The 14,623-nt window shown below is 33.2% G+C and overlaps 2 protein-coding genes across 2 annotated transcripts in view; one reads left to right on the top strand and one right to left on the bottom strand.

Moving 5' to 3' along the window:
- The first annotated feature begins 1,008 nt into the window (after positions 1–1,008).
- Positions 1,009–14,623, top strand: part of LOC128231329 (MAM and LDL-receptor class A domain-containing protein 1-like) — a 35,646-nt gene continuing 22,031 nt past the window's right edge. The window contains exons 1-6 of the mRNA XM_052943999.1: positions 1,009–1,136; positions 1,971–2,171; positions 2,530–2,700; positions 3,646–3,999; positions 4,496–4,788; positions 6,083–6,169. Of these exons, the coding sequence (XP_052799959.1) occupies positions 2,159–2,171; positions 2,530–2,700; positions 3,646–3,999; positions 4,496–4,788; positions 6,083–6,169 (918 nt within the window). The 5' untranslated portion in view covers positions 1,009–1,136; positions 1,971–2,158. The remainder of the gene's footprint in view (positions 1,137–1,970; positions 2,172–2,529; positions 2,701–3,645; positions 4,000–4,495; positions 4,789–6,082; positions 6,170–14,623) is intronic.
- Positions 8,463–14,339, bottom strand: LOC128231330 (uncharacterized). The gene is made up of 4 exons (XM_052944000.1): positions 14,069–14,339; positions 13,719–13,772; positions 9,064–9,147; positions 8,463–8,743 (listed from the first exon to the last, which is right to left on the bottom strand). The coding sequence occupies exons 1-4, from the start codon at positions 14,180–14,182 to the stop codon at positions 8,651–8,653; spliced, it is 345 nt and encodes a 114-aa protein (XP_052799960.1). The 5' UTR covers positions 14,183–14,339; the 3' UTR covers positions 8,463–8,650.

The raw sequence follows: 14,623 nt of genomic DNA, 5'->3' as shown, positions 1-14,623 counted from the left end.
GCCAAGCGAGAATGATTATTTACAGTAGAAAGAAATCGGTCCTTTACATCCAAATCGAGCCAACGAGAAAATCGAGCCAAGCGAGCTCGAGCCAACAGGGTTCGAGTACATATTAAAGGATCTTAGTCGTAACTTCAATAATCTGCCACGTAGAAATTTACTATATATGATACAAATTGCATCAATTTTATGGTTTTATTTCTCTAATCTGTGATAAGTTTTCATAAGAGCTAAAGTTCAAATTCACGCATTTATGTAGCAAAATAACAAAAACACTGAAAGACAAAAGAATTATATTCTTCCTAATTTCCAGCTCTTAGTGAATTTTGAAATGAAAGCATTTAAATGTGGCGATTGGAATCATTGCATGGACATGTCGTCTTAAATAAGAATAAATTAGTCTAAATAATTCGTTGTTGGTTGTTGCTTTTTTCGGACATTTTTTTCGGATTTGTAACAAAATGCGAAAAAAATCTAAATCGAGTCTCGATCAGAAAAGGCGTTTTCAGCAAAATACCACCGATATATCGTTAGTAAACTGCATTTGTTTTTAATCGAGGCTGGTTTAATTTGTTTTACAATAGTGATGTCTTAATGTTGGTTTCCTTTTTTGGCGTTATCATAATTGGTCTGCCTCTTTCTAAATGTTTCTGCGCTTATGTATTTTTTGGCTACATATATTTAACTGTTTAAAAGATAAGCGTTTGTATTTGTTTGCAAACGTTTTTAATGATTTTGATTCAGGAATATTGTTAACAATTAAGTTTAAAATACAGCTTAAAGCCTAACCTCGCAGTAATGAGTCAAGGAAGTTGAAAGTTAAGGTAGTTTACTCAAGTTGAATATAGGACTTATGACTAACAAACAACTCAGCATATCTTAAAACAATTTAATACCTAAAAAAACATTCTGATGATTTACATTCGATTTAAACGTTTACGTCCTTATGAAGAAGGAAGTAAAAATCCATTTCGCAATTCATCACAGCTTTAATATCGTTCGTTTATAGGAAAAGAGATTAACTTATAGCCACGAATACAATACTTACAATATGTTTTGAAAGGGAAGTCGAACATAATATGTTGATATTTAGGAATACAATTTTAGCTGTGTTTTTCGCATATCCTCTGTTCAAGGTAAGTAATGTATGATATTAAGAAGACAAACAAGAGAGAAAATGAAGAAAACAATGAATATATACCTCCATTTAATAAAATTGTTTTTAATTTTCTTTTGATTTAAGGTTTACCGGTAAAATATTATGTATTCAATACAGGTGTTACAGCCGTCTGCTTGTTAATGTATTGCTGGTTTACCAGTTAACTATTCCGTAGACGTGACAGTCGACTGCTGATCGATTAATTGATCGTTTACCAGTAAAATATTTAGGTGCGTGTGTGGGAAGACTGCACATTGATTCATTGTTGGTTAATCGTTATAATGTTCTGTATTAAATGCAGGTGCGACTGTCGACTGCTGATTGATTCATTGTTGATTTACCGGTATAGTTTAAATTTTATTTAATTTTACAACGATTGTGAAACAAGCTATAACAACTTATATTAATCACTCTCGTTGGCACGATGTTGCGCGAGAGTGTGGTCTTGTGTTGTGGGTGAAACCGGAGTACCCGGAGAAAACCCACTTGTCCAGCTTGGTGACCGCTAACCAAACTCACATGCGCCCTGGCCAGGAATCGAACCCGGGTCGCCTTGGTGAGAAGCGAGTGCGCTAACCACTGCGCTAACCGGACAACCTTGGTTTACCGGTAAAATATTCCCTATTAAATAGATTTATTGTTGGTTTATCGGTAAAATTGTCTGTATTAAATACAGGTGTGACAGTCAACTGCTGATTGATACATTGTTGGTTTACCGGTAAAATTTCATGTATTAATTACAGGTGTGTCAGCCGACTACTGATTGATTTATTGTTTGTTTACCGGTACATTTATTTTGTAATATATTCAGGTGTGTCGGCCGACTGCTGTGATGCCTTGAACATCATAACAAGAGCAGAATGGGGAGCAAGAGACCCAAAATCCACAGAGAATATAACAGTGCCAGTGTCGACGTTTTTTATTCACCATACAGACACCAATGGTTGTGAAACTCAGGATGTCTGCTCTGCTCGAGTTAGGAGTATCCAACGACACCACATGGATATAAAAAGTAAAAACAATATGTTTTGTTCATGCTTGTCAGTAAAATACGGAGTTTTATCATATACAACCGGACTGCATTTTTAAAAAGGGTATTGAATTCCAAAAATAAGCATACACACAGCACTCGTGATCATAGAAAAATGAAGTTTTCACTCGTGCCTAATACGTTTTTCTATTACACTCGTGAAATAAAAATCGAAAATACATTGAAATAAACAAATATCATCATTATATTACTCTACATAGAAATGAGGTCCTTTCATTTTAGAAAGTTTTTTTTCAACTTCTTAATTTCTGTAAGCGATCTTAGTTTATTGATTTTTACAAAAAAAAATCTTAATTCAACCTACCAAGTCCACTTTCAGAATGGGCAGATATCGGATACAGCTTTTTGATTGGTGGAGATGGTAATGTATACGAAGGCAGGGGATGGAAATTCGTTGGAGCGCATACCTATGGGTATAACAGAGTTTCATCTGCGGCAGCTTTCATTGGAAATTTCACAAGTCTGCTTCCAAATGCCAAAGCAATTAAAGGTAAGGTTAGACACTATTAATTTCACCTTAACATTGCCTGTAATGTTAAAAAAATAATATCGGCAGGCTATTTTAACGCTACCAGAGTGAGTATTGAGCATCAAAACCTTACATAGCCTTGAAATGTTGGCTATTACACTTTAAAAATTTGTATCTAGAAAAAAGGGTAAAAAACGTTAAGGCTTTTATTATAGGGATGCAAACGAATGGCAAAATTGATATTCGAATATTCGGTTATTCTTTCGATCGAATATTCGAATACCAAAATGAACCTTTTAGAATTGTAGTAAACTAATATTCACTGTAGTAATAGCCGGGACCCTGTAACCCTTCTTTGTCGTATCAGGTACATGCGACGGACACTTATTGTTCCACAAATTAGCTTCTGATTTCCCCGTTTTCAGAATATATCCCAAGAAAAATCGATACATTTTAATCAAAAAATCAAATAATTTCAATTCATCTGCGTTCATATTTGTAAAAAAACATCCCTAGTTTATTATAAAAAGCTACACGCTATAATACCAAAAAGAAGTGCTTGTATCCATGCGCATGGAACCGATCTTAATATAGATGTGTAAATCACTCAAAATACTTTCCCTATGATTCTGTAAAGCTTCTCTTCCACCGATTGACAGTTTCGACGGTTCTTAATATTGTTTCTCAGAATCAGCGTATTTTGGCGTCAATGCCTTAAATTAATTCATATAAGATAACTCACAATGGATCAGATCTGAATTGTCTTACAGCATGCCGAGTATTTAAACGTCTTCCAAACTCGGTGTTTAATTTAAACCTATCACATGTTTCAATATACAAGGAATGTCATTATTTCAAGCAGAGTTCATTTTAATTAAATACTAAGTAAGTATCTCTATAACAGCTGAAAATGAACATGTCACAGAAACTTTTCCTTCAAATAACTTGAAAATTTACTCGTTACAGCTGTTGATATTCTGATCGAATGCGGGGTCCACCGAGGAAAGATCAAACCTAGTTACACGCTTCTGGGCCATCGAGATGCGAAAAAATCGGATACAAAGTGCCCAGGAGATGCATTGTACAGGGAAATTCAAACATGGACAAACTATCCAGGTAGTGGCAAGACGATCGACAGGGACATCTGTGAGAGGTCGCAAGGACCATCTGACCAAGAAAGCCATTTAGACATGTGTAATGCAAGTGGAAAGTTTTGCGGCTGGCACCAGGATGGTCCCTTGTTTTGGTCCAAACAACGTGGCCAAGCAAATAGACCGGGGATAACTGGTCCCAGTTCAGACAGCACGGGATCTTTGACAGGTACATCACACACTATCAATTTGTTTTGTGGCACATGTATTTGTTCTTTCTCAAAATTTAAAAGCGGTGCCCTCTTGTAAACATTGAAAAGCACATATACAATGAAAAACAATATTCAATCGTAAAATAAAATAAAAATATGGTTCAGGGTACACGACCCTACTAACGAATTAGGGGCTGACCTTTACGTTTTTTTTATTGTCAGTCTGTAAACAAATGTTAGTGTGTGTTGGAGTATGTAGTTAAAAAAACATTAAAGCTTTGTACTGAATATTACTTTAACGCCATTTTCATATGATGACATACGTTCTTATATAAAGCCTAATAAAAAGCCTACCTACCTTACCAGTTTCTGGACACGATGAAATCCTAACAAAACAAATTTTGTTTGGCCGTATGGAAACAAAATTCGAAGCTAAACTAAATATACTACAAACTTAACCTTAACAATCATCCTGACGGGTAGAAACCAATTCTTATACTGAAAATATTTCAGGTTACTACCTTCTCGCCGACGCAACTGATAGTACTGCTTACAAATCTGTCAAAATGTATTCCGACCAATACCCGTACGACTCTTCTGATCACAGCTTCTACTGTGTGGATTTCCAATATCACATGCATGGGGACGATGTTGGAACGCTTAGTTTAAAACTAGGACTTAACGATATGTGGTTCCAACGGTACCGGGAAACAGTCTGGCACATATCTGGTGACCATGGCAACCGGTGGATACGAAAGCGTGTAACAGTCGAAACTGCAATCAGCATCTTCGAAGGAAAAATGCATGTAAGGGTTGCCAATTTGTTAGATCGTGTAATGACCACCCCGACATATTAGTTGTAGAGCGTACGCTTCGGGTGCGGAAGGTCATGGGTTCAAACACCGACCGCGTCAAACCGAAAGACGTTAAAATATGACATCAGTAGCTCCATTGCCTATCACTTGGCATTTAAAGGGTTGTACTGGGAAAATGGTACTCAGTACTGGTTCAACATCGAGACGTCAAAGAACCAAGAGGTGTCTACGCAAAAACCTAGGCCATCGCACCCGGATTTCTTGTATCTCACTCTGTTTCTTTAAGTCTTACAATGTCTGGGTTTTACTGCGAATTGCTGTCACTTATTTCTTATGTCACTTATGGCATTTAAACACAATTTAAGCCGCGATGACTTCACGATGGGGTCAAGCCATAGTGCAGCCAATTGGCGCTTGCAGACCTTGATAAACCTAAATGAACTTACAAATATAGTCCGGGTAACTCCTGTTTACGTCGTACATGACGTTTGTCGTACCAACTCAAATAAGTTTAGTTTGTTACATAAGTAGAAAATAGTACTGGTGTCCATTTTTAGAGAAGGTATCGCCGGTGGTAATCGAACCTACTTAGACCGCTCTCAACCTGTTGGGAATAGAACCCACAACCTCTTTTGTGAGAGGTGGACACCTTTACTACTAGACCACTCTCACTCTGTTAGGGATACAACCCACAACATATTTAGTATGAGGTTGGCACCTTTATCACTAGGCCACTCTTAACTTATTACGGATATAACCCACAACATACTATTTAGTGTGAGGCCGAAACCTATATCACTAGACCACCCTTACCCTGTTTGGGATAGAACTCACAACTTCTTACGAGGAGAAGGACACCATAACCACTAGAACACTTTCACCCTTTTCTGGATAGAACCAACGATCTCTTTTTTAGAGACGGACACATATACCATTAGACCACTCTTACGCTGGCTATAAATTCCATTCCAGTATGAAACGGTACAGTTTCAGTCAATTTCGTTCTCTTGAAATGCGTTGCTAGTAGGTCAGAGGTATACTTTAGTATTGTTATCTTTAATTATATGTCATTGTTCATATTTAACATAAACTTATTGTATCTTAAGTGAGTAATACATACCGGTAGTGTCTGCTTGATATGTATCGTTACGTTTTTTCCCCCGTTTAAATCTGTTTACGCGTGCAGGCAAAACGGTTTCAGTGTTTGAACACACTTAACCGCACTCGTGTTTACTTCAACTATGGTTTCTTATATAATAATGTTTTCGGATTTGGTCTATTGCAGTTCGAATTCATCGCAACGTTTGGGGGAAGTTACAGCGGCGACATTGCTTTGGATAACATCCGCATAGGAAAGGGCCGGTGCGAAATGGTATGTTTATTTGTAGTTATATGAATATTTTTCCAAATATATTATTACAAAATTGTGCGAAGATAATGACTATGATAATGACTATTTAATACGTGCCAACAATAGTTGTTTCCATACATAGGTTAACGATGATGATATAACAAACCGCAAAATGAAAAGGGAAAACGCAACTTTCCCTTTTCAGCATGGTAACATTTTTAATCAACAGAAACCCTTTGTAATGTCCTCAAAGCATTTCTGTAGGATTAGAAATATCTTTGGGAATATTACCAAACACTTCATAGTATAGTATTGAAGAGTTATAGTGTGGTTTTCAACATTTCTGGTAATATTCCCAAAAGTATCCATAGTATGCCAGGTTTTCTGGGAATATTACCAATTTGATCTTGAAAATTTGGTAACATTACCAAAACATTTTGAAAATATTTCCAAACACTTTGTAGTATAGTATTGAAAGTTGCGGTGGGGGTTTCAACATTTTTGGGAACATTCCCAAAATAATCCATACTATGCCGAGAGATTTTCTACAATATTCCTCAACTATGAAAAGTCAGAAATATTTGGTAATATTCCCAAAATAAGAGATGAACATTTTCTGCTAGGATTCTGAATATAATGTCCAGGTTTTCTGGGAATATTACCAATTTGATCTTGAAAATTTGGTAACATTGCCAAAACATTTTGAAAATATTTCTGAATAATGAACATTTTCGACTAACATTCTAAATTTCGTCTTGGAAATAACGTCCAGGTTTTCTGGGAATGTTACCAAAGTTAATCTTGAAATTTCTGGTAACATTACCAAAACCTTTCGGGAATATTACCAAACATTTCATAGTATAGTATTTAAAGTTATAGTGGGGGTTTTAACATTTTTGGGAACATTCCCAAAACTATCGATATTATGCCCAGAGATTTTAAAAAATATTCTTCAACTATGAAAAGTCACAAATATTTGGTAATATTCCCAAAATTAATGATGAACATTTTCTTCTAGGATTCTGAATAAAATGTCCAGGTTTTCTGGGAATATTACCAATTTGATCGTGATATTTGGTAACATTACCAAAAGTATTTGAGAATATTACCAGATGAACTGAAACAAACTAATTCAACAAAAAGTTCATAATATAGTATTGAAAACTGGGGCTTTTCAACATTTTTGAGAACATTCCCAAAATAATCCATATTATGCCGAGAGATTTTCTATATCATTCTTAAACTAGGAATAGTCACAAATATTTGGTAATATTCCCAAAATGAATTACGAACATTTTCAAATTCATCCTGAATACAATTATATTATCTTGAAATATTTGGTAACATTACCAAAACATTTTTGGGCATATCAAAAGACGAATTGAATTAAAATAATCCAAAAGAAAATGCTCCACGTGGGCTGCTGTAGAACATGAATTATTCAGGGAATATTACCAAAATCTTCATTGCGTAGTATTGAAATTAACAGCAGGTTTTTCAGCATGTTTGTAATATTCCCAGAATAATCTATAGTATGACTAAAATTGTTCTAAACATTTCTAAAAAATTCAATATTTGCAAATGTTTGGTAATATTTCCAATAAAAATATAAACATTTTATAATAAGAGATGTTTGTCAAACATTAATCCCCATCACCCCCTGAGCGCCATGTTGTCAGAATTATTTGAACAATCGAAATATGCATGGACTTAAATGACAGCTGATTGGTCATTGCCATTGGATTACTTTAAGGCAGTTTAAAGATTATGACCATTCAAAGTGTGAGGATAGTATACATAGTGTTCAATCGTGTTCAGATGATAACAGATATTTGCAGATAAAATGTGTCCTCGTAGAAAGGAATAAGTAAATACGACAACATTTTAATGGCGAATATTATGAGTTATGAACATGACGTTTGACTCTAATAAGTGTTGATTGACAGAATGGCATAGATTACATAGTCCTGGTTGTTTAAACCTACTAGAATGTTATTTCAGTATTACAGGTATGTCTCTTGCAATTTTACAATTTGACAATAATTATCTTAAATACAAGTGTGGACTTTCGCATATTATGATTTAAAAAAAACACACAGAAAAGAACAGAACAAACGTTTATAAGTCATATACATCAGAACATCGTCTAAACACATACACTTAGGTTTTTGATATCAAATACTTGTACATGGTTAGTGCTATAGTTAAAGACACAAATATGTAGACGTAAAGGCAGCAGTATCAGAGGATGAACTAAATTAATAATAATAATAATTATTATTAGGAATAACATTACGAATACATACTGATTCTTTAACATAATCGCAGAGCTTAACCAGCTCACATTTATTGACAGAGTTAAATATATTTTTGGGAATATTACTAACTAAATCTTGAAAGGTTTGGTAATATAACCAAAACAATTCGGGGATTCTTCAAACTTTTCCAACATCCAGTCAACTCTACAGTTGAAATCCTCTGGGATACATTGCTATGAAAACATCATCTCCTACATGGCTGTAGACGTTGCACTTCCCCTGTTTTCTTAAGCTTTAATAACCTCCGAACTGGTCTGCCTTTTCCTGTTTTACTTGTCTGAAAAATAATTATAACTGATAAAACATTATCTATGAACTTTTTTTGCAAGCAATTAAAATTTAACACGATGCATAAATAAGAACTGGTCTGCCTTTTCCTGTTTTACTTGTCTAAAAAATAATTATAATTGATAACATATCTATGAACTGTTTTTTTTTAAGCAATTAAAAGTTAACACTGTGCATAAATATGATCTATTTGTTTATTGTTCTTTATTATTTAAAAAATAATACATGACTTTATGGGGTAACTTAATTGTAAAAAGTACAGTCTTCTGCAGCAATTTTTCCCATTTTTGCAGGCAGTTGAATACATACATGTATGGGTGTCTTTGGTGTTGATGTATGAAGTGGCTGTGTGTGTTCCTCTGGACTAACAACAGCCAATGGTTCATCGGACTCCTGAATTAAACCGTCATTTTAGTATTGTATCATGACTTTTTTCCAGTTTTACTTCTTTATGTGCAAAATTAAATATAATGTCCAGCGTTTGTGCCTTCCAAACTTATCATTCTAATAAAGGTTACACAGGGTCACTGCTTACCAACATTTCTGTGATAATGATCTGAAGCAACATATATGCCACAGTCTTATAAATACTCCTGACTGCCCAGCTGGTATTCAATTCCAATGCACATGTTTCAAACGAGCTGTACATCTTATTTTTAACTTTTTTGTCGTTCATTAAATTTCATTTGATTAAGTTAACTTGAACTTTTAAGTTGAAGAATTAATTTTGTTGTATACCATTATACTTACATAAACAATTTAGAATGATCTCTATTTGTGGGATATTATATTTTTTTAATTATAAGAGCTATCACTAAATGTCATGAATATCCCCACATGCCCAAGTCAACTCATTTTAAATACGACCTCGTATGACAAAATTGAAGACCGAACACAAGCTATCGCCAGTTAGGCTGATGAAGAAATCACACAAAAAATGACTTAGATGTCCCTTTATCAATTTCAAGAACTGTAAAGAAAACATTTTGATTTCAGTTTTAACTTTTAATTGATCAATTAGTGTAGGCCAATTCTCTATGTATGCAAGTATTTACCCCATTCCCAAGATCATTTTGATACATGCAATAACTCACCACAAGCTTAACACTGCAATATCAGTCAAAACAAAGACCATCTTGGAATACACAAATTCAAAAGCCCAGCAGGAATGTCCACTAAGTGGTAATTAATTGACTGGTACAATTTCATAGTGATTTCATGGACTGATTAGCCTTTTTCTCAAAATGAGGAGTAAATGGGAGGCCATTTCTCTGACTTGTAGAGCGCAATAGACTTAGTTTAATGGCACAAGCTAATTTTTATTTTTCGCCAACTACCTTAGGATAACAGCAATCTACATGCCAATTGTACTTACTAAAATATTAATATTCTAGCCCTTGTAGAAAATTGGTTTTCAGTTTAACCGCACAAAGGCATATATTTATAAACCTATTGACCACTATACACGAGGTTATGAACACTTGCAGTTCTACAGTTAATGCCGCTACTGAGCATCGCTGATGCTCGGGCTTATCAGTGGAACTAATCTAACATAACTGTAAATTGACCACTTGACCCTTTCCGTGCTGGGAGCTGTTTGCCTGACTAATTTGAGAGTAATAGCTGTTCTTGTCTTGAGATTTGGGCCATTTTATGTTAGGAGGTTTTTCTTGGTATTTCAACTTTCGCTATCTTGATTATTAAAATAATATTATTATCGAATGCTTTTGTATAAATTTTGTATATCATAGTTATTATTATTATTATTATTATTATTATTATTTTTATTATTATTATTATTATTATTATTATTATTATTATTATTACATACGGTAGTCCAAAATCCACTATACTGACGTCCATCAAGTATCATTGTGCAATGTTTAAATGACGTCATAAAACAAGTTTGTCATGAATATAACATTTATTACGAAATCATGTATCTTTTAAGTGATTTAAACCATTGATATATATATATTAATAACATGTTGATCAGGAATGTCTTATTCAACTGTTGTTGATGTTTTAAGATATTGATTTCAGTCAGTAAGCGCCTCGTGCGACTTTAGTCGAATTCCATCTCCCTAATCAAAACGCACTACTAATAAGTTATTACCCTATCATAAGATGCTTTAATATACATATATTTTCTTTTTCGCAAAGAGAAAATAATATGGAGAAAATATATATTTCTGGAAAAATGCTCTACATACATTGTATTACAGAAACATGTAATAAAAGTTCAGTGACTGCTGTGATTAAAAATTTACATCAACTGTGCATTTAGGAGTGCAAACGATCAGAAAAAGTTGGATAATTTTAAATATTATATTAAAATAAAATGAGTCATATAACGTTCAAATATACTGGTATGATATCAAAAGCCCGGACATAGTGGTTTAAGATACAGTATTGCTTTGTTGTGATTATTTCTCATATGATGATATTAAACTGCTTTGAAACAAGTATTATATATATATTGAAATAAGGTAGCAATGTTTTATGATAATTCACAGGAAAACATACGAACCTCAATCCAAGTGATGACTTCAGAGTTTACAAACTTTAGACTTTATAATTATGAGACTGTTAGCAATTGGATAATGTTGCTATGATTTAATTCGGTTGAATTACGAGTAATCATCCTAAAGTGAAAAATAGCAATGTATCAAAGTTTGCAGTATTTTTTTCTTGTTCCAAAAATGCAGCAAAAGAAAGTATTAATTTTCATTTGTTGTGAAAATTGCGAAAAACATATTCTTTAAATATAACCATATATAACAAACTTCATTATAACTGCATTATTGACACTGTTAGATATACATGTAATACATAAATTATTATATTTTATAAAACCTATATATTCATTTCATTCAATTGTACATTTCATTGGGTATAATAGGGTTGATATTGATACTTTTGTAGTAAGTAGACAGCTAACGTTATCTTAATGAAAAGTATAAATAAAAATCCCATGTATAAAGTTATTCCGTTCGAAATTAAATCAAACGATAAGACTGAATATATTTTTTTATTTACTTCAATGTTTCATTTCTTTGTTATGGAATCAATGATTATGTTTTTTTTTCATTTTCATAAATAGTTGAAAACTAAAGTAAATGATATAAATTGCTTTTCTATAGTCATCGTGAATTTTAGTGCAGAAATCGTACTGAAGATGTTCTCTGATAAATATCCTTCTGACCCCAAAACTGACCAGGGAAGAGTGGTTAATGGGCCCCTGCTGACAGAAATTGGTTATCTCAATTACATGCATAATAAACACCTTGCTGTGAAGTGAGGCTTCGAAAATGGACCAAAATCCAGAAACCTGGAAAAACTGTACGACTGCTTGATATGGGCACATTGAAAATGATCCATGGAATAATCAAAACAATAACTGGTAACATGAATCGTATCTTGTTAACCAGTTAGAATGTACTTACTTAATCGAATTCATAAACACTTACTAGATAACCAGTTGAAGCTAAAGGCCAAAATGCATTTATAAATATGTGGTAACACGAATGTTATCTGCCGGTAATTATGTTCCTAATTAAGTGGAATTCGCTAACCATAACTAGATAACCTGTTTATGCAGCTAAAAGGTAAAAAGGTGGCAGTTCCGAGCACTTTGAAGCCAGTTTTTAGTATTGTGATATTTATCTTACAGAGAACAGTTTCTATTAACTAGATAGCTTGATAATTATCGCATAATTAAGTGGTTAACACGAACAACTCGCAGACGTTAACAGATTATCTGACGGCAGTTATGTTCCACCGTATGTATCAGACACATGAGGCCGATAACCTATGTTAATCAGTTTGTTATTGTGTAACTTGTAAATTCTCTGGAATGCTTTGATTGTGCAAACATTAGCTCCTACATCCTTTAAAGAGTCACATCAGTTATAAAAAATGTATAACTAAATAAATAGTAACAACATGATGGTTTCACAAATGTGCATATATACATAATTATTGAAAAAAGTATACATTTATACGTTTAGTAAATGCATGCAAATAACATTTAATGAATGTAAATGTAATACACGTTGTGAATTGAAGAATCACATTTAATTACATTTTAAAAAATATTGCATTCCTGAGAGGGCAATAGGAAAACATATCAACAGCATAACATAAATAACTGCACCTTGTTATGCTTGTAACGTGGGAGAATACTCCTCGTATTGCCCTTTCAAGAATGCAATACTTGTTTAATAAATACGAGCTAAATATTTCTGAATCATGTGTTTTTGAATTTCACTACAAAAGCTTCATGATACTAAGTATTTCTTTTTTCTATTTTACATCGATTGAACTGAAAATGTCCATTGATTATATCAATTATCCCTCTCAATGACTGAGTCCCGGGTCATAAACAAGTAGGCCAACCGCCTTTATTATGGGACCGTATAAATCAAAGTCGTATTTCCTACCGGGATTCAAACCAACGACCTTAATAGTCTGGCACCGAATTAGCCGAGTATAATGCAGGAAAAACAGGAACAAATCGTTCAAAGTTCTGATTATCAAACACTCAGCCATTTCTTAATTTCAAGTATGCCTCTGAATCACGGTATTGGGTGAATTATAAAAACTCTATAGAGCATTAATGAACAAAAGATAAAATTATAACGCGCATTCCATTAACATGAATTCCAATAATGCCACTATAGCTAAAATACACACATTCCGTTCTATTGCATACAAATTAAAGTTTGTAAAAGTCTGTATGACCTTTCGATTTCTACAGATAACAACAGGTAATGAATACTCCGAAACAATACAACTTTTGACATCCATCTGATAAAGAAATCAGAAGAGGTAGGCAGACATTGAGTTGTGTATAAAATGTAAACAAAATTGTTGATCTAAATACACACATTAAGAGTCTAAATCACTCAAACTATAAACGTCACTGACAGTATACATTTATTAAATAACAAAAAACAGTTTACCTTTAGGCTGAAGATAAATTCATCATCAAACTCAAAGATATGCTTTGACAAATCCTGAAAGGTCAAATATTATAATAATTATAATAGCCTTAAAAAACCATTAAATGTGTTAAGCATACATCATACATATTCATGTACTTAATACAGTTTGATCAAATATCGTTATATTAGTAAATGGAATTACGTAGCATTATAAAATATAATGTTAATCTAAATTGAGCATTAAGATAAATTCCATGGTGTATTCAATACAAACATTGCTATAATCTTCCTTTACGACATAAAGGTTAACTGCTTTACATAAGTAGAGTTATTTATATAAGAATATTTGAGTAAAACATGTAAAGTACCTGAGCATTTAAAGAGGTTTCCATTTCCTCAAGGGATATTCCTAATGTGTTGGTTTCTTCATCAATGACATCTTCCAAAGAAATGTGTTCTAAAGATATTCCGAGATAATCCATTATTGATTTCAGCTAAATATTGTGGGAATTAGTTTCAATTAACTGATAAAGTTCAACAAAATTTAAGCAGACTATCAAAGTTGTGTATCCTAAACAGTTCAGTCAAAATCACTTTTATTTCACATTTTAATAGTCATATTGATAACTCACATTCTGGATTGTTTCTTATTGGTTAATTATATCCCTCTGCAAATTTCTTAATTTCTAGACATTTTCCTTCAATCTTGAAGCTTCGTTTTATGACCTGCTGATGAGCAGTTATAGGCACTTGAACAACTGTTGCGGATTTCAAGACAAATATTGATCTGATCTTGACACTAATGGGCTTTGCAATTACAAGGGTAATATCTGACATCAAGCTGGTGTTACTGAGTGTTTTAACTGGTAAAATAAAACAAAGGTTTTACTATTGACTGATTTTAGCGTCAATCTAGTCCAAAC

This window comes from Mya arenaria, chromosome 4 (assembly GCF_026914265.1).
Source record: "Mya arenaria isolate MELC-2E11 chromosome 4, ASM2691426v1".
NCBI lineage: Eukaryota > Metazoa > Mollusca > Bivalvia > Myida > Myidae > Mya > Mya arenaria.
The sequence above is the reverse complement of the archived record's forward strand: the minus strand, read 5'-3'. Positions and strand labels throughout refer to the sequence as shown.